Raw genomic sequence first — 23908 nt, forward strand, 5'->3', positions numbered from 1 at the left:
GTGTTGAAACTATCTCCTCAGGTCACTAAGTGCCAGTTAGCATCTTCTTCTTCCCTCCTTGTTGTGAAAACCAGTAGTGTTTCCAGAAATTGTCCAATACAGCAGTAGAATTTAATTTTTATTGAAGAGAATCTCTTAAATCTTAAATGTTCAATTATGTATCTTTTGGTATTGTTTCAGTATTTTTCAGAGACCTTTATTCCCAGGAAGAAGTTGAATCTATGGCAGCTGAGCTATGATGCCTTTCTTCCATGAGAAGAAAATTTTACCTCTGGTCAATACAGCCAAGAAGTTAATGACAGGCCTCCATTTTTCTGTGACTCCCAAGTGAAGATGAAGACCTGACTGGGAGGGGTAGCCCCAGACCCAAGTTGTAGAAGCTCTATTTTGGCAAACTTGGGATAGGGTACTGGGCTGCCCTTCTGCTGCTGGCTCTTGCTCATAGGCAAGAGTCTTGCTCCAGCCTCCAGTCAGTCCCAGCTGCATCTGGCATACAATGCAGAGGACACTTCTAGAGGGACTACCACCACAAACTATCCCTAGAGCACCCTGGAGAGTAGGTGTTTCCCCATCTCCAGTACAGAGGTCTGGGAGTTCTGCCTAAAGAAGGCACAAACCCTAAGGACAGCATCTCTGCAGCTTTACCTGCAGGCTTTGGAATGGAGCGTAATGTGTAGGGGCATGGTTGGAAAGACAGGAGAGCACAATAGCCAGCACTTCAAAGGGAAAAGGTAGCAACCCAGCCAGAATGTCTTGTTGACAGTCCCAGAACCAAACTCATCACTAGGAAGCAATGTGCTTGTTCTAGGTTCCTCCTACTCAATTTAGAGGGGAGTGGGGACTAACTCCAGAGGGTTCCCAGAGAAAAGCAACCCATCAGTACTGCCAAAGCCTCACTTTGCAAAGGGGCCTCATCACAACCTCTGATCTGGCTAAATGATGCTAAACACCTATTTTGGTGTTTACCTAAACATTATTCTGGGTAAACACTGTTCTGACCCAGTGACAAACCCTGCTAAACTGAGTTTAAGCATATGATCATAAGCATGTGTCGGTGTGGAAGACTGAGTGCTCAAGGTGGTAGTCCCAGGAGTACCCAGAGAGAGCCTAGAAAGGCTCTTTCTTGAATGAGTATGAGTAGGACTCTGAACTCCCTGAATTGTGAGGAGTCACCAAGCCACACACAGCTAGTGAAAAGGGGTGAAATTGACTGGCTAAGTAACTTTAAATTCTGCTTTTGACCAATAAGTGGCTTATGTGGAGCCAAGAAGAAAAGAAAAGGAAACAAAATGGGTATAGGTGCACCTGCAAGAGATAGACTTTGCAGAAATAATTCAGTGAGGTCACTACAAAACTAAAGGACTAAAACAAACCCCCAAGTAATTTTTTTATCTTTATTATTGGAGCTCAATATTCAAGAATCAACTGAGGTGAGGCAGGAGAGCTAGTGTGTATGCTGTCATTGAATTCAGAGGGTTGGAGTCCAATGGACCTAATTAGGGCACTTAAATCTGACACTTTCTGATAAGATCTTTGACTGTCTACCTCTCAGGCTGCAATGGGCTTAGAGGATTTCAGGTGTGCTGAGGTAGCTGTAAGTGGCACTCAGTAAATACATACGTACTCTGTTGATATTAGTAACTTTCCCTGTTTTTGAGGAAAAGGAAGTTATTTCTGTTGTACATATGTACCTCCATACATTTTTTGAGTAGTTTGCAGCAGGGCTGTTTGTAACCAGTAGAGCAGAATTCTCTCTTATTGTGTTAGCTTCTTGCCTTAATGATCTTTGGTACTTTTTCTTTCCTAAATGAACCAAGCCCCCAGGAAGTATGTTTGTACTCAGTCCCTCCTTCCTCCTCACTTTTCCTTTTCAGTTACCCCAGTACTTAGGTACCCTAGTTACCTTCTTCCTGGTCTACCAGTGGACTCTTTTTTCCTTAGTCTTGAGTACTTAAATTTTTGGCCAAAGAAGGCTGTACTTGCAGAGGTGGCTCCTACCTTTCTGGTGTGGCCAGGACTGGGAGTTGGGAGGACTTGCTACATGCTATTGTGGGCCTTCTCTCCCTGGCTGGACATCACAGGCATTCTCATACTATAAATCCCTCTCCTAGAGCCTTTCATAGAGAGGTTTTTACCACCTGCTTCTGGAGCAGGACGCTAGTTTGCTTCAGGTGATATGCCCTGAATATCATTGTAGAATTTTGGGGCTGAACTGTACGATCAAGCCCACACTACATGCTTCCTCCAAAACCTCTGTTCCTCTTTTACTTTGATTTAGTTGGTTATCTGACTTTATTTACTAGACTGTAACTTCCTCAAGGTCAATAGAATCCATGGGAGCTCAATAAAGTTATACTTTTAACAGAGTAGGTGCTCAGTAAAGATGCTTAAATATGGAAGAGCTTAGCTATCTAAGCTGTGTGACAGTGTGTATCTAAAGTTTTTACTGAATAATTCTAGGTGTTTTGTAAAATCTTCAAGTCTTCATTTACTTTTTAAAATTTACTTTTAAAGGGAAGGAAACCTGCTTTTCTTAACATGCTATCATTAGCATCCTCCCCCAGTTTTTACTACAAATAGTATTATTTTAAATTAGTTTAACCATTAAATGACATTATTTTAGCTTTCGTATGAGGATTAAGGGATCTTTACCAGGGTTTATAGTATCCAAAGATGTAATTATTTCTGTGGGAAAATGTTTTATGAATACTGAACAATTTAGAAATGAGCACAGAAGTTTTAGGCCCTTTACTAAATGACTGTCTTCATTTAGTAAAGGTCTAAATGCAATGTCTAAATGACTGACTGAATTTTCAGTCCGCAATTAAGAACTTCACACAGTGCAAGGTCCTGAGTTCGATTTCCGGCACCAAAAAGACAAACAAAAGAAAGAACTTCAGAAGCCTGCTTACCTGTTTCTTCTTCCTATGTTTATGTTACTAGGTCATCCTGGGATGTGCCTTCCTTTAAAGTTAGAATCATGCAGTGTGCTTATCACACTGCCATACTAATAAAATTGTGTAAGAAACTTCTGTTTATGTTTCAAACTTAAATTCTTTTATTTAATCATACACAATTAAAATATGATTTTTGCTCTTGTAGTTCTTTTGCCTTTTTGTATACGTTTTAGAATGATTTTGGGGCTGGGGATTTAGCTCAGCGGCACAGCGCCTCCCTGGCAAGTGCAAGGTCGTGAGTTTGGTTCCTGGTACCAAAAGAAAAATAATCAAACAAAAAACCATTTAGAATGATTTTGTCTGTATCATTAAAAAAAAAAAAATCTTGCTGGATTTACGTAGGCACTATATTGGGCTTTTGTGTCACTCCAGGTGGAATTAACACTTCAAGTGTTGAATCTTTAGTCCATGCATGTGTTGTTTAAACATTTTCTTCCTGCTTGTTTAGTTCATTCTCAGTAACTTCAATTGGCAGTATAGATTTCTGCATCTAAATTCTGTGTATTATTACTGAATTTTCAGTCAGTATTTTTTGAAGAGTTGTATGTTTGCTAATTTCTTGGCATTTTGTATATATATACAGTCAAATCGTCTGAAAATAGGGACAATTATCTTTTTCTTTCTGATCTTGTTTGCTTCTATAGGCCAGAGCTTCCAACACTAGGTCAAACAACAGTGCTCAGAGTAGACATCTTTGTGTCATTTGCCACTTAAGGGGACATTCATTCTTTCACTATTAAGTGGGGGTTTTTTGGTAGATTTTTTTTTTTTTTTTTTTTTTTTTTTGGTCAAGTTTAGTGTTCCCTGTTTTCTGAGAATTTTGTGAAAAATGAATGGCACAGTCTTTCTTCGGGGTGTGTACTGAAGATTTGAACCCTGGGCCTCAGTCATGCTAAGCGTGTGCTTTACTCTGTTGAGTTACATCTCAGCCCATTAAATGACTTTTAAATTTTTCCTACATTTCAAATATTTTCCTGCATTTATCTGGTGTTGATTTTTGTCAGACTGTGAATATGGTACATTATGTTCATTAATTTTTGAGTATTGAACCAGCTCTATAGTCCTTGAACAAATCACTACTTATAATACTTTTTGCATATTGCTATGTTATATATGATCATTATTTATAATTCTTTTTGTATATTGCTATGTTATATATGCCACTATTTTGCTGGGCTTTTGTCTATATTCACTATGGATTTTGGTCTGTGGTTTTTTTTTTTTGCTTTTGTTTTGTTTTGTTTTTTGAGACAGGGTCTCCCTATGTAGACTAGACTGACACTGGACTACTGACATTGGACTACTCACTATGTAGCCCAGGCTGGCTTGAACTCACAGCAGTCCTCCTGTCTCAGCTTTCTGAATGCTGGGATTACAAGTGTGTACCATCATGCCCAGCTCTTTTTTGTTTTTGTATTATTTTCCTCTCGTTTTGGTGTATAATTAATACTCTTCACAACATGAATTGGAAACTATGCTCTTATTTCTTGGGGATTATATAGATTTGATGTTAATTCTTTAAATGTTTGATGGGGTTCTTCAGTGATGACTTTTGACTCTGTAGATTTCGTTTTTGGGATGTCTGATTCTTAAAAAAGTATGTGTTCTGTTATTGTTGAGTAGACAATTCTAAAAATGATGATTAGGATCTGCTGGTGGTTAGTGGTATTGTATTCTCATATGTCTTGCTGACTTTCTTTCCAGTCCTACCCATTGTTGAATGAAGTGTATCAGAGTCTCTAAGACAAGGGTGGATCTACCTGTTTCTCTATTCAGTTCAGTTTTTGCTTATATGACTTACAAGTGTATTCTTCAGTATGTGTGTGCCTTTAGGGTGGCCAAGCCTTGTTGAGAAAATGTCATGCCATCATCATGTAGTTGTCCTGGTTGTGCATACCTCTGTCTTTGTTCTGTAGTCTATTCCATCTGATGATAATGTAGTCATCCTGCTTATTGATTAAAATTAAGACAGCCTATTTTTTCTCATTCTACTACTTCAATACACATACCTTCTTTTATTTGAATTGAATTTCTCACATAGTATTAGATACTTTTGCTTTTAGGCAATTATCCAGTCTCTGGCTTTAATTCATATTCTCTAATCATTTGTGTCAGTATAATTTTTAACATATTATGATTCAGGTCTGCCCTTTTTGCGCTCTCTTTTTATTGTTTCTGACTTTTTGTGAGTCTTCAAAAATTTTTAGGATTACAGTTTGATTTACCTATGGTGTTTGTTATTCTGGGTATTTGTACCTGTATTTGTATATTTTACCACAATTCACTGAGATCAACCTTCTACCAGTATGATTGAAATGGGGAAACCATTCCTCTTTGAAGGCATTTTTCTTTCCTCGTTTATACTTCTCTCAAATATTTTGTTCTGCACTTATCAACAACCATATTGGTGTGATAATTTCTGCATCAGCTGTCAGAAATCATTTACCAACCTCAAGAAGAATGGGTTGTGGTTACCTGTTTCCTTTTTGTGTTGGCCATTTTTCTTTTTTGATCTTCCAAGATCATTTTTTACTTCGTTTCCCCAAGAATTCCTTGTAGGTGGGGTCTGCTAGAAATAAATTTCTCTTAGTTCTATTGCACTGAGGATGTCTTTGGCATTTTCTTTTCATTTTTGAAGGCTGTTCAGAATTCCCATAACTCTTTTTTCCTTCAGAATTTGAAGAATAATGATTTGCTAGTCTCTTATTTTCTCATGGGAAATCTCCAGCTATTCTTACTGTTTTCCTCCTCTAGGTGAAGTGTTATTTCTTTCTCTGATTGCAAGATTTTTTCTCTCCGATTTTGAAGTCTTGGTGTTACTTCTTTAGGCTTATCTTTTTGGAGTTCCTTCAGCTTCTGCATTTGAGAAATCCTCAGGCATTTCTTCTTGAAGTATTTTTCCTCCCTCCTCCTCTTCCTCTAGTTCTCTAATGACATGAATGTTGGTTCTTTTTTTATTGTTCAACAGGTTCTTGAGGCTCTGTTAATTTTATTTTCATTTTAATTTCTCTCTGGTTTTTTTTGAGTAATTTCTTTTGTTCTGCTTCAAGTTCATTTCTTCTCCTCTCTCCAGTCTGATGTTGATCCCATTCATTGACCATTGGGTTTTTCTTTTGGTCACTTGTTTTTTTAAAACAATTAGACTATGTTTGTACCTTATGTTTTCTTGCTGAGATTTATTTTTTACATTTGTCTCAGCCATGTTTGTGTTTGATTATTGTTATGGTTTGTGCCTGGGTGTCCTCCCAAAGCCTCTTGCGGTGATGGGGCAGGCTTCTAGAGTTTGATTGATTATGGGTGTGAGCCCTACACCCGCCCTGGGGTGGATAGTTTGCATATGTAAGGGAGAGGAAGAGGCTGCTAGCTGCCATTCCTCCCTTTTGTGCTTGTTGCTTTTGCTGTGTTGCACCGCCTTGAATGGTTGCCCTCTGCCATGTGCCACCCTGCCTTGTAGCCAGCCAAGTAATGACTGACACCTCCACAAGCTGTAAGCTAAATAAACCTTTCCTTCCTAAATTTTGGGCATTGGATATTATGTCCCAGCAATGAGAGAAAAGTAACCAAGACAATTATTGAAACATGTTCATCATGATTATTATAAAGTTATTTTCAGATACTTCTCAGATCTATAGTTTTTCTGTGTTTAGGCCTGTGATTGTCTTTTCTCATTCAGTTTGAAATAGTTTTTGTCCTTTTTATGATAACTGATTTTTATTGAAACTGAACATTTTGAGTCCAGTATTATAAGATTGTGGATCTCTTTAAAATCTTTTATTTTACCAGTCTTCCCTGGGCACCACTCCTTTGAGTAAGGGGAGGGCTGCTGCTTCATTATTGCCAAATGGTATTAGACGTTGAGGTTCCTCATTTGACCTTACAATGACTCTGTTCAGCATAAGAAGCACCCCAGAATAGCCTTCCATGAGTACAAGTGTGGGCTCCTCTCTGTCCTTGCAGAGGGATGAGGAAGGATAGGGTTTTCTATGGTCTTTTGCTGGAGTATGGTGGTTACTGTCCAAAGATTTTCTGTCCTGTTAGTTAGTCCCTTTTCTTTCCTGTTGGCTAGAGTGTGGACTTGGGACTATTTTGTCCATGTATGTTGGTTTTTTATGGGTGCCCAGTTCTTTAGTAGCTAGTCTGAGACACTGAGAGGTCACACCACTGTCCCTTGATGCTTGAGCCCTCTAATTGGAGCCTTCCTTTCCCCTTCCAGAAACTTCCCATATTTTTTTATGAGTAATGTTTAGTATTGTTTGCTGTTTACTGAGAACAGAAACCATACATGTATGTTTCTGAGAGTAGAAGTCCCTTAAAGATTTTATTCATTTTATACTTTTTTCCCCTGGATTTAAAATTTTGTTTTCTTTGACATTGTGCTCATCATGTAGTTCAGGTTGGCCTTGAACTCATGATGATCTCCCTGCCTCAGCCTCCCAAAGTGCTGGAATTACAGGTATGCACTCTCATGCCTGGCAGATTTTAAATTTTTTTGTTCCTATATAGAAAAATTTAGTTTGTGAAACATAGCATAATGAACTGCTGTATATAGTCACCATCCGAAGTTAACAGGGGTCATAATATGGCCAGTCTTGTTTCATCGATGTCTCATTTTTCCTCTTCTACAGTGAATCATAAATCTCATTATTATATGATTGTGTTAATATATTCTTTGTTGTTTAAAAAGCAGAACCATGATGCCATTATCATGCCATAAAACATTTCATAAAATTTATTGTCTTGTATCTAGTCAGTTTCCTACTTTCTAACCACGTCATTCATTTCTTACTACATTTAGTCTCTTCAAGTCATAGTAGGATCTGTCCCATTATAATTGGTAGGTATGTCTCTTAAGTCTGTTTCTACCTACACAGTTTCTTCTTTTCTTTTTTACTAATTGAAGAATCATTTGATTTACAGAATTTCCCATATTCTGTTGAGAGGCAGAGGCAGGAAGATCACCATGAATTCAAGGCCAGTGTGGGCTAAGTAGTGAGTCCAAAGCTAGCTTAAACTACATAGCAAGACCCTGTCTCAAAAAAAAAAAAAAAGAAAAAAAAGAATTTCCTGTATTCTACATTTGCCTGGCTTTATACCTTTGGTTGAATGTATTCCTTTATTGCTTGTATTTCTGTTAACTGGTGGTAAGATCTAAAAACGTGTTTCATACTCATTTTCTATCTTCATTCTTTCTTTCTTTTTTTAAAGAATGTTGCATCCACACTGTTAGTAATTCCTGTTGCTTAACTTTATAGGCATGTGATGTCTGGATTGATCCCCCTACCATTCAGAGGGTGGAGTCACAAGTGGACTCAGGTGTTGCCAGCTGGTCTAGCCAGTATAAAGTACTCATCATTTTTCTTGTTAGCAGTTCATTATTTCATTAGATGTTGAAAAATAGTTACATGTTAATTCCGTTACTCCTTTTGTATTTATAGCTGACACTCTTATATTAAGATCTTATCTTGCTGGGCATAACAGTGAATGCCTATAACCCCAGCATGCTGGCAGGCTGATGCAGGAGGATTGCAAGTTTGAGCCCAGGCTAGCAACTTAGCTGGATAGCAAGACCCTGTCTCAAAATAAAAAAAATAACAAAAGTAGCAGGGGATGTAGCCCACTGCAAAGGCCCTTGTTCAGTCCCTGTAGCATACAAACAAAAGTAAAAAATCTTTTCCTGTCAATTCTTTGGTTACTGTGAAATTCAAGGAAAAGCAAGACAGACTTTTGATAGTGCCCTTTGCCTATTTTAAGAACATTATGCTAGAAAAACTAAAAATAGGATTACTATATGATGCAGCAATCCCATTGAGAAGATTTGAAATCAGTATTTTGAACGGATACCTGGAAACCTGTGTTCATTGCACCACTGTTCACAGTAGGCAGGAGATGGAAACAGAGTGAACGTCCATCACAGATGAGTGGGTAAGGACAATGTGGTGTAATGGGCCTGTATACCTGAGTACTGGTCAGCATTCTAAAAGAAGGAAATGTCACTTGTGGCAACACAGTGAACCTGACGCACGTTATACAAGTGAAATAAACCAGGCACAGAAAGACAGCTTTGCATATTTTCACTTACACGTGGAATCTAAAACAGTGAACTTGCCAGATGCAGAGTGTGTTGGTTTGGGGGTTATTTTTGCAAGGGGAACAATATAATACAGGACATATACTTTATATGGTTATTTATAATAGTCACCCAAAGAATGATGTACAAAAGAGTACGGGGAATTTGTCCATACACTAAGACCAAGGAATCCAGCTGAGGGCCTGGATTCTGCAACAATATCCTACATGAGTCCAGCTGAATACCTAGAGCTCATAATAATGCCTCCCACAAATCCATGTGGAAGTCCAGAGCCCATGACAACGTCTCATGCAGGCCTGTTTCATGGATCTGCTGGGAAGGCCCGAAGGTCAGTAGTAGAATCTACAAAGTCTGTACCAGCAGGATGAAGGACCTGTGCTAGCAGGCTGAGGGATCTGCACTGGAGCCAGGAAGTGATGCTCAGAAGAACCAGAGCTCCCCCCAAAAGTACCACAGCCATCCTTGGCAACAGTGAGGTCCCGAGCTCCTCCGATGATCAGGATGGCCAGGTTCCCATCGGAAGCCAATGCAACAAGCTTTTCCAGGAGGCCGGCAGTGCACCATCTTCCCCTCCGGAACCAGGAAGCGATGCTCAAAGTGAGGACCAGAGCTCCACCAAAGTGAACCAAAGCCATTCTCAGTGCCAGCGAGGTCCCGAGCTCCTTGGAGGATGAAAACAGCCAAGTTCATCAGGAAAGCCAGCTCCCCACAGCTTCTACCAGCTCCCAACAGCCTCTCTCGGCTCCCAACAGCCTGCTTCTTCTTCTCCAGGTCTGCCTCTTATGCTGCTGGCAATAATCCTCAGGTGGGCCTCCCACACACACCCAGCACCACACTCACTCAGTTCAGCTGGGGGTTTATAAGTTGACCACCAGTTATCAATCTGCTACACAGAGGTAGAGGGGTTATCAGAGGATTGGGGTAAGCAGTGGGGAGGTGTTGGTCAAGGGTACAGAGTCTTAGACAGGAGAGGAACATTCTTTTCTATTTATTATTTTTGGTTTGTTTGTTTGTTTGTTTGTTTGTTTTGGTACTGGGAATCAAATTCAGGACCTTGTGCTTGCCAGACAGGCGCTTGTGCTGCTGAGCTATATCCCCGACTCCTCTATTTTTTAAAGATTTATCTGTCTATCTATCTATCTATCTGTGTAATAAAAGTGTATTCTATAATTCAGAATTGCTAAGAGCACACTTGAAATGTTGTTATCCTAAAATGACAAGTATTTGAAGTGATAGATATGTTAATTAACTTGGCTTAATTTTTTTTTTGTTGTTTTGTTTTGTTTTGCTTTTTTGTGACAGTGTCTCACTATGTAGCCCACGCTGACCTCAAACTCACAGTGATCCTTCTGCCTCAGCCTCCTAAGTCTTGGGATTATAGCCGTGTGTTACCACATGCAACTAGCTTGACTTAATTATTTCACCCTGTATTTGTAATTGATAACACCATTTTATATCCCATAAATATGTACAGTTATAATTTGTCAGTTGGACAGTTTCCAATAGCAACAAGAACAAAAGTATATGTTAGCTTAGGTTAGGTTCTTAATAAAGGTAAAGACTATTTCAAAGTAAATGTTTGAACTCATACACTTAAAATTTTTTTCAATTTTTTTTATTAGTATGTGTTTATAGTATATAATGATCACATTCTTTGTGGGGGGTTGGTACAGGAATGTAATACATCTCAGTTCTTTTTTCCTTCCCTACCCCCACCCCATTTCTTGGTCCCCTTCCCATTTGCAAAAGATCTATCTCCCTACTTTCTATAATCTTTTATTTTGCTCTCTTATGTTTTGGGTTTCTCATAGTAGAGAAACCACGTGATATTTAATCTTATATTTCTGATTTATTTTACTTAACATTATGGTCTCAAGGTGCATCCATTTTCCTACATATGACTTAAGCTTGTCCTTCTTTAAGGCAGAGTAGTACTTCATTGTATATAAATGCCATATTTTCTTTATCCATTCATTTGTCGATGGACATATAGGCTGTTTCCAAGATTTAGCTATTATAAGTTGTACTCCTATAAACATGGGTATATATATATCACTGTAATATGATGTTTTTAACTCAGGAAGATACGTAAAAGGGAAATAACTGGGTGAGATGCAATTTCTAGTTTCAGTTTTTTTGAGGACTCTCCATATTGATTTCCATAGTTATTGTACTAGTTTACATTCTCATCAACAGTGTAGAAGGATGAACCTTTATATTTTAATACATTTGATGCTACATAGCACATTATTGATTTTCCTAGTCAGACTGTCCTGTTTTTCTCCAATTGCAGTCTCTATGTTTGCTCTGTGACCTTTGGCACTTGCCCTTTGGAATGGAAACATGCCTTGTTTGAGGCTACTGGTCTTCCTTTCAAGTTAGAGTACTCAGATTCCTTCTAGTCCTTTTCTTTGGACACAGCTTGATTTCTTTTTTTGGAAGGAGTTAATTTTTCAAAGGTATACTTACATTTCCCATTCAAATTTAAGATTACAGTTTCTGCATCTTTAGTTTGTTTTTTATGTCTTATGTCGAGAGCTTTCCTTTGCACATTTCCATTATCTGTGAATTTTACTTAAGAAAGAGAAATACCACCAGTTCCTCAGCAACACATTGCAAGTTTTAATCACCATGACATTAGTAACTGGTAATTGTGTGAAGAAGAAGTTTTGTGTGTGGCTCTTCAGTCCACAGATCACTGTGCAGACAGCCTAGGTGCCATGTGAAAATTGAGAACAACCACTTTCTGAGTCTTTCAGGGTGCCTGCATATTTGTATGCGAATCACACATGGGCAGCAAAGCATGTAGTTATATTGCCCCTTGTCAAAGTCAGTTTCCCTTTTACCCCCAAACACAATTCTATCACTCTTATCTGGTGAATCAAGGCATTATTTTAACTTCTAAAGCCTGTTATCTTATATGGTCTCCAGAACCTGTTTTTGTCACATTAGATGGTAATTACCTTATTATTTGAGTTTTTGAAGTGGGTCAGAAAGGAAATAGTTGAAAATGTTCCAGCACAGTGGCAAGAACTGACAGTGAATGTTGGGTGTGAATAATTGCAGAACTCTGTGGAAAGCTAGTTGGGAGTACATAGAGTTGTAGAAGAAATAGGTGGCCATAAGAATGTCTGCATCAGGGGGCCGGGGATTTAGCTCAGCAGCACAGCACCTGCCTGGCAAGCGCAAGGTCGTGAGTTCGATTCCCATTACCGGAAAACAAACAAACAAAAAAATAAAGGCAGATCATTTAACAAATATGACAGACTCACCAAAAGCATGAACATCTCCACATGATATTCATACTTGGGGGTTGGGGATTTAGCTCAGCGGCACAGCGCCTGCCTGGCAAGCGCAGGTCATGAGTTCGATTCCTGGTACCAGGGAGCGGGGCATGTCTGCATCAGTGCTTTTCTAAAGGACTGTTGGTTTGCAGGGGGAAGAATTCAGTGACTGTTAGTCAGCTTTCCTATTGCTGGGACACAAAACCTGACACCCACAACTTAGGGGTTTAATTTGTCATGTAGTTTCAGGGGCTTTAGTACACGGTTGGCTGACCTCAAAAATCATAGTGGAAGGGTATAGTGGAGCAGATCTGCTTTGTACATGGTGGCTGGGAAGCAGAGCATGGGACCACATATAGACCACAAGGTCATACACCCTTGACCCACCCGGAGACACCCATAAGTTGCCTTTACTCTCCCATGCTGCTGCTAAGCCAATCAAGATGATAATCCACTTTAACCATCATAGTGACAATGAGCTTCTTGACATAAATAAGGAGAACATAGCATATTGATGAAGATGTCTTGAAGGAAGTGATGCTAATAAAAATCTTCATCTTAAAGACACTCTCTTGGGTGTTTCACAACACTGGAAGTTCCTCAATGGATGTTTTAAGCTAATTCCAACTTTGTGCAGAGCATGACAGTGCCAAAGCTTAGAAAGTCTCTCCCTCCTAATTGGAGTTGTGTGACAAGAAGTAGGCAGCAAGAAGTATTGAAACTACTTCTGTAGCTTTTTTTTTTTTTTTTTTGGCCTTTTTGAGACAGGGTCTCGCTATACAGGTCAGGCTGACCCTGAGCTCACTTTGTAGCCCAGGCTGGTCTTGAACTTGCAAAGATCTTCCTGCCTCAGCCCCCTGAGTGCTGGGATTATAGGCATGCGCCGCCACGCCCAGCTTCTGTAGCACTCAAGAAGAAACAAATCACTTTTGTTCTCATCGTTTCTACTGTTCTAAGTAACCATGTACTCAGTGAATCTTTGTTTTACTTCATTTCCCAATACATTTAAAACTGACAGGAGGAGAATTTCAGTGTAAGTTTTTTAACAGTCACAGAACAATTGTCATTTTCCCACTGATTGTGTCTCATAGATCTAGCTTGAACAGTCATTTTTACAGCCTCATGTTAACTGCTCTAAGAAGTGTAGCCTGTGCTTATTTACTGTGCAGCTATATCTGCATGACAGTTTTGTAACAGTATTAATATTATGCTAATAATATGTAATTGAATGCTATTCATAATTTATCTGGTTTTTTTCTTAGAAATTAAATCCCATTATTGTGTGTTATTAAATGAAGCTTTGACACCCTAGAACATGACTATGCCAGCGTTGTTGTTGGATCTTGATAAATCCCTGCCATAGCAGAGATAGAAATGGTGATACCACATGGGCCGTCACCAGTGTCTATGACCAGTGGAGGAAGGGCAGGAGGAGAAATTATCACAAGAGGGCACTAGGACACTTTGTCCATCATGGGTATGTCTCATTGGTGATTGTAATTTCACAGACTTGTATATGGAGTTATGCATCATATGATGACATCACAATCAGCCGCAGAGCCACATATAGGAGTGTAAGCTAACCCTATGAGATTTTAATTCAGCTGAAATACTCTTTTGCCAAGTTGTGTCATAGGTGTCCTACTGTAATGGGACAATGCAGTATGCACAATTTTGGGGTGAGGCTCGTATAACCAAACCTATTTTGCATACAATTACATAAAAATACAGCACATAAATTATGTGTAATATGTAAAACTTGATGATAATAAGTGAATGTTACTCAGTTATGTATTATTATTATTATACTTTTTATTATTATTTGAGGAAGTACTGCTACTTAAAAAAAGAAAAAGTTTACAATAAAACTATGCTATGTTACACTGGCGTTTTGTGCATTACTTACTGGCTGGTACATTAAGAGGCCCCATCAGTTTATTTCCCATCTAGGGAAGTATACACAATGACAGAATCTCCTAACAATTCCTTTTTTTTAGGATGCATCACTCTCTCGAATATGTGACTATAACATGAAACATCAACTTGTACACTTTAAATGTGAAAGTTATTCTGTGGCCATTATAATTTAATAATGGTGTTCTTTAATATAAAAAAGACATGCTTATATACACAGAGGAGAGACTGAGCTACCACATACAGCCAGCAACCCACAGACAGCATTAACCACAGAATGAGAGTATCAGTTATTATTGTACAACCCAAAATACATGCAGATGCAAAGAGACCACCTGTAGTCACAAGACCTGCTAGATTGTGTTTTCTGCATCCTTGAAAATTAGGAATCTAAATGTAGAAAGGAGATGCAACTGACGGTGTGGGGAGAGCAGGTTAAAGAAATACCATGTGGTTGACTTTGAATTAGCAAATCATTCTGAACTCATGATACACAGTATGTGTACACATAAACGTTTTCTCTTGTTCACTGGAAAGACCTGTAAACAGTGCCTAGTCTATTAGCAGTAAGCATCTTGGAATACCACATTGGAAGGAAACTGTCAGTCTACTAGGTTTATGTTATTAGGACCAAAATGCCAAAATGAAGAGGCAGAGCTGTTGGCCAATTGTGGGTAATTCCAGATTCTTTAATAACAATAATTGCATTGCATTGAAACTTGCCATTACTGCAGCTCTTCTGCTTCCCTCCTTCATAGGCACCATGTGGTGATAGAGTGCTACCTCATTGTCTTGAAATATTGTAGGTGAAGAATAATGAGGAGCCAGCCTTTTCTTACAGGAGTTGTTCTCTTAGATGACCAACCCAATCCAAAGGGCAGAAGCCTCTTGAGTTTTAGTCCAGCTGAAATTGTAAAAAGGAAGGATAGGCCATCAGCCTCTTCATCCTCTAGTACAGCCGTGAGTCTGGACCTTGAGCCTTAGTGGCTCCAGTGTCAGAGCAGAGCAGAAGCTTGACGCAGTGCCTCTGGACAGAGGAAACTGAGACCTGTAGAACATGAGCGGGGGTGCTGGCACTAGTGCACAGGGGTCCATGAGTGTTCACTCAGCCCAGTGCAGACTCAGCCTTTCAGCAGATAAATTGGAAGGGAAAGGAGTGCAAAGGACGTAGAGATTAACCTGTGACTTTGATGCACACTGAAGAGTCAGCAAGACTGTGCAAGTAGGTGATAATCCCTAAAGCACAACCAGGAAGTGGAGGATTTCATAGTGTTCCTTCAAGAGGAGGGAAGGAGCTGTGATTGTGCTGGGACATATAGTGGCTCTTCTGAGGGATCTTCCAGTTGTTCACCAGGGTATTTGCTTTTTAAGAATTCATAGGATGTAACAAGGCTTTTATAGCTTTCTGTAACTATTTTATTCTATAATTAAAACATTTAAGAACCCTAAATATCACTTGAATGAATTCTTTCTGTGATTAAGCTATGAATTTGTTATGTCTTATACGTTTTTATTTTTTAGGTATTGCTTTTTAAAAGTTGGGTATGCTGAGGTTGAGGCAGGGGGATTACAAGTTTGAGTCCTGTCTGGGCAACTTAGTGAGACTGACTGAAAATACCATTTTAAAAGGCTAAGGACATAGTTCAGTGGGAAAGCACTTGATAGTTTGCCTGAAGCCCTAGGTTTAATCCCTAATACTAAAAGAAAAATGTTTGATCTAACCTGTTTCTTCAGTTATGTACCTGATTTCCAAGTGAATAGTATAAAATGAGACATAATCAGAAAGTTCTGCCTAATCTATCCCTTTTCTCTGTATAGGTATGATTCACATATGCATGCACATACAGGTAGGCTTGTGTGCAGGCATATTTATATAAACACAAAGATATGGGCATACACAGTTGTGCACACAGAAAGCACAGAGATACACAGATACATGTGTGGGCACATTTCTCTAAACATGCAACCATGCACACAGAAATACATGCACATAAACAAATCTGTGTGCATATAGACACATATATATGCACACAGATGCACATGTACACACAGATATGTACACAGGTAGTTGCTATACATATACAAGCAGATAGCCACACACATACATTTTTTTCCTTAACTATGTTATTCTGGATGTAATGTTCTGCACATTTCTTCATTTAACAATGTGTCCTAAAGGTCTGTCTTTAGTAGTATGTTGATGTTTTTGTTTTTTCCTTTTAAAATTTCTCTGTATGTTCTGTTTCTGCTAGCTCTCTAATTATCTCTGACCTTTTATTACTGTAAAAAAGTGTTGCAGTCAATGTGTATGTGTGTATGTCATCTTATGTTTTTGCTGTTCTATTTGTAAGGAAGCATCTGAGAAGTGGGATGTTATAGCATCGTCTGAGAGTGAATACAGTTTTAAATTTGACATTTTTCCATATTTAAAGTTTGGTATGGTTCTGAGTATCTAATAGCACTTACTCAGGTACTAGCATTTTAACTAGGATTCTATCACTGAACATATATTTTATGGTAGTAAATGTAACATTTTATTAGCTAGATAATATATATACAGTTTGATATTTTGTGTATATCTTATTTCATTATCAAAATATATGTAGATTAAAGATACGATCAATTTAGTCTTTCTAAAACATCATAGTTAATATTAAGCTTAATAAGCAAGAACATCAAATAGAAAAGGAGTGATTAAAAGGTTTAATGACCGTATCTTTCTACAGACTTGTTCTTTGAGTCAAATACTATCATCTGAAATAAGGCTTCTAAAGTTTTTTTGTTCTCAGGACTATCTAGATATATCAATTTTGGGTCCTGTTGTATGCTGATGTGTGCTTTGCACCCATAGATTAGGAGTAATCTTCTGTAATGTATTTCAACAGTGATGATCTTTTCTACTCTACCTTCTAGGTTCATGCTTTATTCGAACAGACCAGCTTGATGGTGAGACTGACTGGAAGTTAAAGGTGGCAGTGAGCTGCACGCAGCGGCTACCAGCTCTAGGGGTGAGCGCCATGGAGACTATAGAATCCTTTTATTTTAGAGGTCAGGTCAAGGGAGGAGGGCATTTCTGTTTTTACCAGCTAACTTAATTAGTGTGTTGAGAATTTATTTTATCATTTCCTTGTTCCTAGTGAAGAGTCATTAAAAATGATGACAAAATAATTTTTGTGGTTTCTTAGTGTATAACTTCCTTTAAGTCATTTGAATATTCCTATTGTTTGACACTTAAAATTTTCTGTCCCTTTTTCTTTTTCTTTTGTTATTTTACTTTCTCAGTTAAATAATGTTGATGTTGAGGACTTGATGTTGCTGACTGATTTACTCCCAAATAATTAGTCAAGTATTGCTTTGGAGACTGGAATTTAGACACTGATTTAGCCTTGCCTTTGAAGTAAGCCTATTACCTGTGGCTTTTTCTCAACCATAGCGAACTTCTGTGATCAGAGGAAGCAAGTGCCACTGTGCCTCTTGAATCAGTGGTAGGAGTCTGGCTTGAACTTTACTGAGTGTTCATTTGTACTTTGGAAAGGTGCATTGTGGATTAGAGAGAACAAGACCATGGTTCATTCTATTTCCAGTGATCTCAAAGTTTCTCTTGCAAATGTAAAAATATCCCAAACTAACACACATTTTGTATTTTGTGTTCATATGTAGTATTGTTCTGTAGTATAGTATTGTTCTGTTCTGTATAGTTCCGTAGTATTGTCCTACAGGATTTCCTAATAGTCTCTGGAGAGTAGAGAAAGATTGAGATCATTTCACGGTGACCTTCGACCCAAGCAGTTGGCTGAGAGAAGGGAATTTTGATACTGTAGATTCAGTCCCTTTCCTTAACCTAGTTGTGTTAGGGTTGGTACAGCGGCATGACTTGCATGTAGTTTATAATTACCATGGAAACAGGAACCTTCTTGATCTTCTTTATGCAAATTTCCTGGAAAATGTGTTGACATACATAGGGCTGAGAGGTACTTTGCTATTCAAGTACTTTGCTTTTGCCTATATTTTGGATACCTAGATTAAACTTAATTCTTTATGTATTTTGTGTATTTTCCAAAACCAGTGAGACCCAGATGAGAGTTTCTTATTCCTTTCTTGTCTGTTTATTTATCATTATATGATAATGTGTTGTCACATTGTCACTGTAATCCTCTCTCCTTTTTTAAAATTGAGAATACAAAGCATGGGCAAAAGGTTTGGTGAATGTTTAAATTTTAAAAAATGGTTACAGTAAAAGACACATTGTCACTAGTGTTCTTCAAAATACTCCCCTTGTGTTGAAGAAATCCCAAGATTCTTACCACTTTCTGAAGCAATTCTGGAAGTTCTTGTTCATGTCTGTAGTTGTGCTTCATAGCTGCCTGGATGTCTTGAATGGATTTAAAACATTTAACTTTGATAAAGAGCCAGAAGTCACACAATGTCAGATTAGGTGGGTAAAGAACAAGGTTTTATGAGGCTGCCTTTCTGTTAGCAGTGTTCACCAGGCGAAGACACTAATGAAAGCGGCTTGGTACCTACCCTCTTCCTGCTGTTAGAGCTTCTCAGCTGTCTCTCAGGATACATTCTTTCAAAAAGGAGAGAAAGGCTTATATTTTACCTGACCCTAATAGTAACATGTAGTTTGAAAAAAATATATAAATCATAAAGTGGAAGACATTGGCTGCCATCATATTTGCTGTACACTGCTCCTGGCAGCACCCTTTCTTTACTCTCTTACCACACACTTGGATAGTGGAATGGTGCTATGCGTACAGTTTTCACAGTAGGCTATTTATTCAACAATATGTTTATGTCATTTTCATGTATTATTTGAAAGTTTTATATAAATTTTATTAATAAGTTTTATGAAACTTTGACATCTTTATACAGTATGACTTAACCTGTGTTTTAAAATGATTTTTAAAGTGGTTACACCTTTGGTTTTATGCTGAGACTATAATAGTAGTTCCACTCATGATTATATTTAGATGGTTATGTTTTAAGTAACTTGTTTTCATATAAGATTTCTAATCTGTCTAGTACTTATTTTGGGTCAAACTATTAGTGAGAAATCAAATCAAAAGGGAGGAGGGCAGAGAAAGATCCCTGATTAGTTGCATTAGTACTATTCACTGAATACTTAGTATTTTTTCACAAATTAAAAATTTCCATCACATGATTATATAATTTTAAACTCTCAATATTTAGTATGATAGTGAGTGTGCCTATTTCCTCATACTTTGGCCCAGTGCATATTACAAATACATTTTCTCAGTCTGTTTCTTAACTGCTATCTTCATCATATCTTTTGCCATATTAATGTGTTAAATTTTATTTGGGTCAGTATTAGTATTTTGCTATATGTTTGTAGGTTTCATGTTGTTCCCAGAGGGCATCCTCCCATCAGTATTCATTCATCTATCTTTTTAACCACTTTAAGTGTCTGTCAGTAGGTGGAGTCTAAGAGTGAAAGGCTGGTCATTAGCATTTATGGTATTACAAGTATTGAAATATTCCCTTAAGTTCTACAGATGTAGAAGGAAGTTCCATTGCTCCACTTGTCTGTATAGTCAGTTGAGTGATTCAGTGTGCTGGTTAAGCAGCTCCTCTTTTACTGGACTTTCATCTGTGCATAGTCAATGCTTTGCTCTGGCCCGAGTATCCTTTATTCCATTGTTTCCTGTCTCAGCTCTTTCCCACCATTGTCATATTTCCCAATGGTTTCTATTTTTTCATGTTGCAAAATAAAGCTATGTCATTATCTTAGACTTAGGGCATCTAGCTCATTATTCTCATGCTGTTTGGTAAAGAAAATTTTATCAGAGAATCTCATGGCCTGTTGACTTTGTAATGTAAATTGCACTGATTGTTGGGTAGTGCTACTTTTTCTGCGTTACATCTTTCTTCTTGTATGCTTCATTTCCTTTGCTGGTATACATTCTCAGGTAAACTCTCCACTTTAAAGGAAGGGAGGGAAGCAAGGACAGAGAGGGGAAAGAGAAAGACAATGTGAGAGACAAAGAGACTGAGAGACTGAAAGACTGACTGATGAAGAGTCAGTATCCTTGGATCCATTAGAATGTTTCCTGAGAACTGAAAAGGATTTTATGTGGTATCTTACTTGGGTGATAACTCCATCTTCTATTCATTGCTCCTGCAAATCCTTCCAGTAATCTTGGGGTATACTCTTGGTAAGCAGCTTGGGAATGACCACAGTAAATGATAATTTTATGATAGATATAATTTTGCCAAGAATAGTAGAAAAGTATAGAATTGAAACACTATATTAGAATTTGCCTGAGTGAAAAGGGAAGGATAGACAAACATGTCTGTGGTGTGTGATTCCACTTATAGGAAATTCTATAGACTAGAAGTTGGGGTGGATACTGCAAGGCAGTCAGGGATATTTTTAGAGGTGGTGAAATATTTGATACCTGTGGTGATGGTAATAGACATATATATCAAAACAAAATTTTATACTTTATGTGCAGTTTATTTCATATAAATTATACATTATTAAAATAGTTAAAATTCTAATAAACTATCTATAACTTTGTGTACTCTGCTGTAATCACAGGAAGTTACATTTTATTTTATTCAGTATTATAAGGATATTATCTTCATTTTTGTTAATAGCACATACATATATATAAATATATATTTCAGAATACTTAGCTATACATTTCTTATAATGCTCCTTTAAAATTTTTATGGCTGGTATACTTTGATAAGGAATATAATTAAGCATTTGAATGAATAAAGCTTAACTGAATTTCTGATTTAGTAATCAATTTAAATTTTTACTGTTGTAAAATTAAACCCACTAAATATAGATTTAATGAAAAATAGATTTTTTCATAGAAAAGAAAATTCTGAATTTATTGTGGACACAGGCAATGGAATTTTGCTTAGCATTTCTTGTTTTTGTTTTTGTTTTTTTTTCTTTTGGTTTTTCTCCGGTACCGGGAACCGAACTCACAACCTTGCGCTTGCCAGGCAGGCGCTTTTGCCACTGAGCTAAATCCCCAGCCCCTTGCTTAGCATTTCTTAGCTTATGCTGGCCATAATTGCCACTCCTATTTGAATTCCTGTGTTTCTATTGTGATGGGATTGGTGATATTTTGTGTCATACTGCTATTTGTGTCACTTCTGATGATGCCATCATGACATGCCCGAGTAAGTATCCTTGGATCTATTAGAATGTTTCCTGAAGAACTCAGGACAGCACTTCAGAGTAACTTCTGCTGTTCACTGCGTTCTCAGTTGTTTAATATGGTCAGATGCTTGAAATTTCAGAGGAATGAGTGATAATAGCTGTGCTGCAGGTCCTGCAATGTGGATGCTGTTTCTTGTTTCTTGTTGCTGCATGGAGGGATCAGTTTTCAGGCACCATAGACATTGGAGAAATAGGTTTCCGGCTTTGTGATCAAGCAAATTTATTAACCATGAGGCCCAAGTAATTTTCAATAAATCATGACTTGCTGATTTATTTCAAAAGATCCACATAGCAGTAAACAATACCATTTACATTTAATTAGTTTTATTGAATGAAAGGCAATTTTATTTGTAATGAACCACATGTTATGATTAAGGATGTATTTTAATGACCTTTAAGTAATGTGAACAAATGTTGCCCTTGACCTAATAGCAGAGGCTTTCTTACATTATTGAAAACTTCAGAATGATTTTTAAATTATCATGAAAAGCTTCAAATGACATTCTCATTATTGTGCCATTATTCAGTCATTTGATGTCTAATATATTAGATGAAATGCACTCTCTAAGTGTTCATGTGCATGTAGAAATGAGGATTGTTGCTAGCTTGTTCTTTATTTTCCTGTATCAAAAGATAAGTCTATGGTAGGGAAAGTTTCATGATCTGAAAATCGCTGTGACAGTGTAATATTTAGGTGAACGATTCTTGCCTTATCTATAGTCTTCGGGCTGCTTAAATACTCTACTATGTGTTCGTAAGTCTCATGTTATTATACAATGTATTTCTCTTTCTGTAAACTAGCTTGACTTAATTTTTGTAGATTCCAGTGTGGTCTGGGCTGCAGTAACAACACTACTGTGATGAATTAGTGTGTTCAGCTGCACTCATCCCTTCATCCAGCCTGTGATCCAAGGAACTCGAGAACTAGTCTCCTTGTTTCCTGGAGTCCTGGAGGCCTGTGCTTGGTTGAGTTAGGAAGACAGGAGAGAAGGAGCTATCTTTCTGCCATGCTGTTTTCTGCTGGCAAATATTTTTGAAGGGACTTGTTCATGCTCCTCAGCCTCAGGGCTTGCATGAGAGTTGCTGTCTTTGCACAGCATGGAGTCACAGCTTTGTTGTCATGTCTGGAGCTTTATCCATTCTATAGAGCATCTTCTGTAACATTCTGAGAATATTTTGGGGGGTTCAGTTATGAATTTTGTCCCTTCCTCTGATACTGGAGCATATTATCCTGAATGTGAAATTTCTTCTGCTGTAAGATCTAGAGTGCTTCTGATTTCTAAACTGAAAGTTGACTGATGCACCTCTATTCAAGAGAAGATTTTTTTTTTCTTTGTCTTCTTCATTTGACAACTCTGGTAGTCCAAGGCTAGTGGGATAGCTTTGCCATCTTTGGCCATGTGACTTCCCACAAGGAATCCCAGGGCCTGTCCAACTCCATACTGGCCAGTGGCAGAGAGAAAGGAAGGGGTTAGCGAGTTCTTGTACCCCAAGTATGTCATTGTACTCATTTCTTATTGTGCTCTGTTGATCAAAAATCAGTCATATGGTCATAACTAGTTGCAGATAATGCGGAGGAATGGTGTATCAGGAAGCCACTCACTAGTCTGAGACTTGAAAGTTCTAAGTCTAAGATGGAAGATAGTCTATACCACACCATTTTTTCATTTTGTTTTTTGTTGATTATTTCATAACGTGTTCATGCTGCATTCTGAAATGCTACCCTAAGACTGTTCAGTCAGTTCTCTTGGAGAATTTCAGTGGTATGAGAAGGGGATATTCTTTATAGCATTAATGTTTTGGTTGTAAATTTTATTAACATCTGTTATTGTATTCTTGAATTAAGTCTAAGGTATTTGAAATTTTTGTGTTCCAACTCACCTAGATTAAAGTAGAAAATAAATATAAATGGGAAAATAGTCAATATGTCTTCTAAAAATGAAAGAAGCCATGTGCTGTATTTATATATTTGTACGTGCTATGTAGTTTTAGCTATCATGTGTTCACTTTAAGTGATTAAGCATGACATATCACCTGTCAGTTGTGCTTACACAAGAGACCTGGCAAGATAGAGTTCTGTATAGACAGCATGAAAAAGCCCACCAGCCATGTTGCCTTCCTATTCTGAAGTGACCATTGGAATTCACATGTAGAATCAACAGGGAAGGGAGAGACTAATCCAAATCAAAAAGTAAAGTCTAGAGGAATTAATTGTCCCAAGAACAGAAGAGAGTAATTGCACATATCCAAAACATATGAAGAAATTTGAGAGGATGTAAGGATCTAAATAAAGCAGAAGCTGTGCAGAAACATTAAGTGGAACCTAAGACTTCTTAGAAAATATATATGATTTCTGAATTTAAGTAAGTGAGAGGAAATGAATTGTTTTGCATCTCTCAGAATCTAGGTCACAAATAACAAATATAAATTCATGATTGTAAATTTTAGCGTGGTCCTTAGTGCC

At 37.7% G+C, this 23908-nt stretch overlaps 1 protein-coding gene and 1 long non-coding RNA gene across 4 annotated transcripts in view; one reads left to right on the top strand and one right to left on the bottom strand.

Moving 5' to 3' along the window:
- The window catches only part of Atp9b (ATPase, class II, type 9B), a 305437-nt gene that overhangs the window by 94729 nt on the left and 186800 nt on the right, over positions 1-23908 (top strand). For all 3 annotated transcript variants that reach the window (XM_005373105.2, XM_005373106.2, XM_005373107.2), the window contains exon 8: positions 17157-17251. In XM_005373105.2, the coding sequence (XP_005373162.1) occupies positions 17157-17251 (95 nt within the window). The remainder of the gene's footprint in view (positions 1-17156; positions 17252-23908) is intronic.
- LOC102022766 lies at positions 14912-17237 on the bottom strand. The gene is made up of 2 exons (XR_259123.1): positions 17150-17237; positions 14912-15147 (listed from the first exon to the last, which is right to left on the bottom strand). It is a non-coding gene; the product is annotated as an uncharacterized LOC102022766 (long non-coding RNA).

The sequence above is a fragment of the Chinchilla lanigera genome, unplaced genomic scaffold, assembly GCF_000276665.1.
Source record: "Chinchilla lanigera isolate Chin_1 unplaced genomic scaffold, ChiLan1.0 scaffold00001, whole genome shotgun sequence".
NCBI classification, from domain to species: domain Eukaryota; kingdom Metazoa; phylum Chordata; class Mammalia; order Rodentia; family Chinchillidae; genus Chinchilla; species Chinchilla lanigera.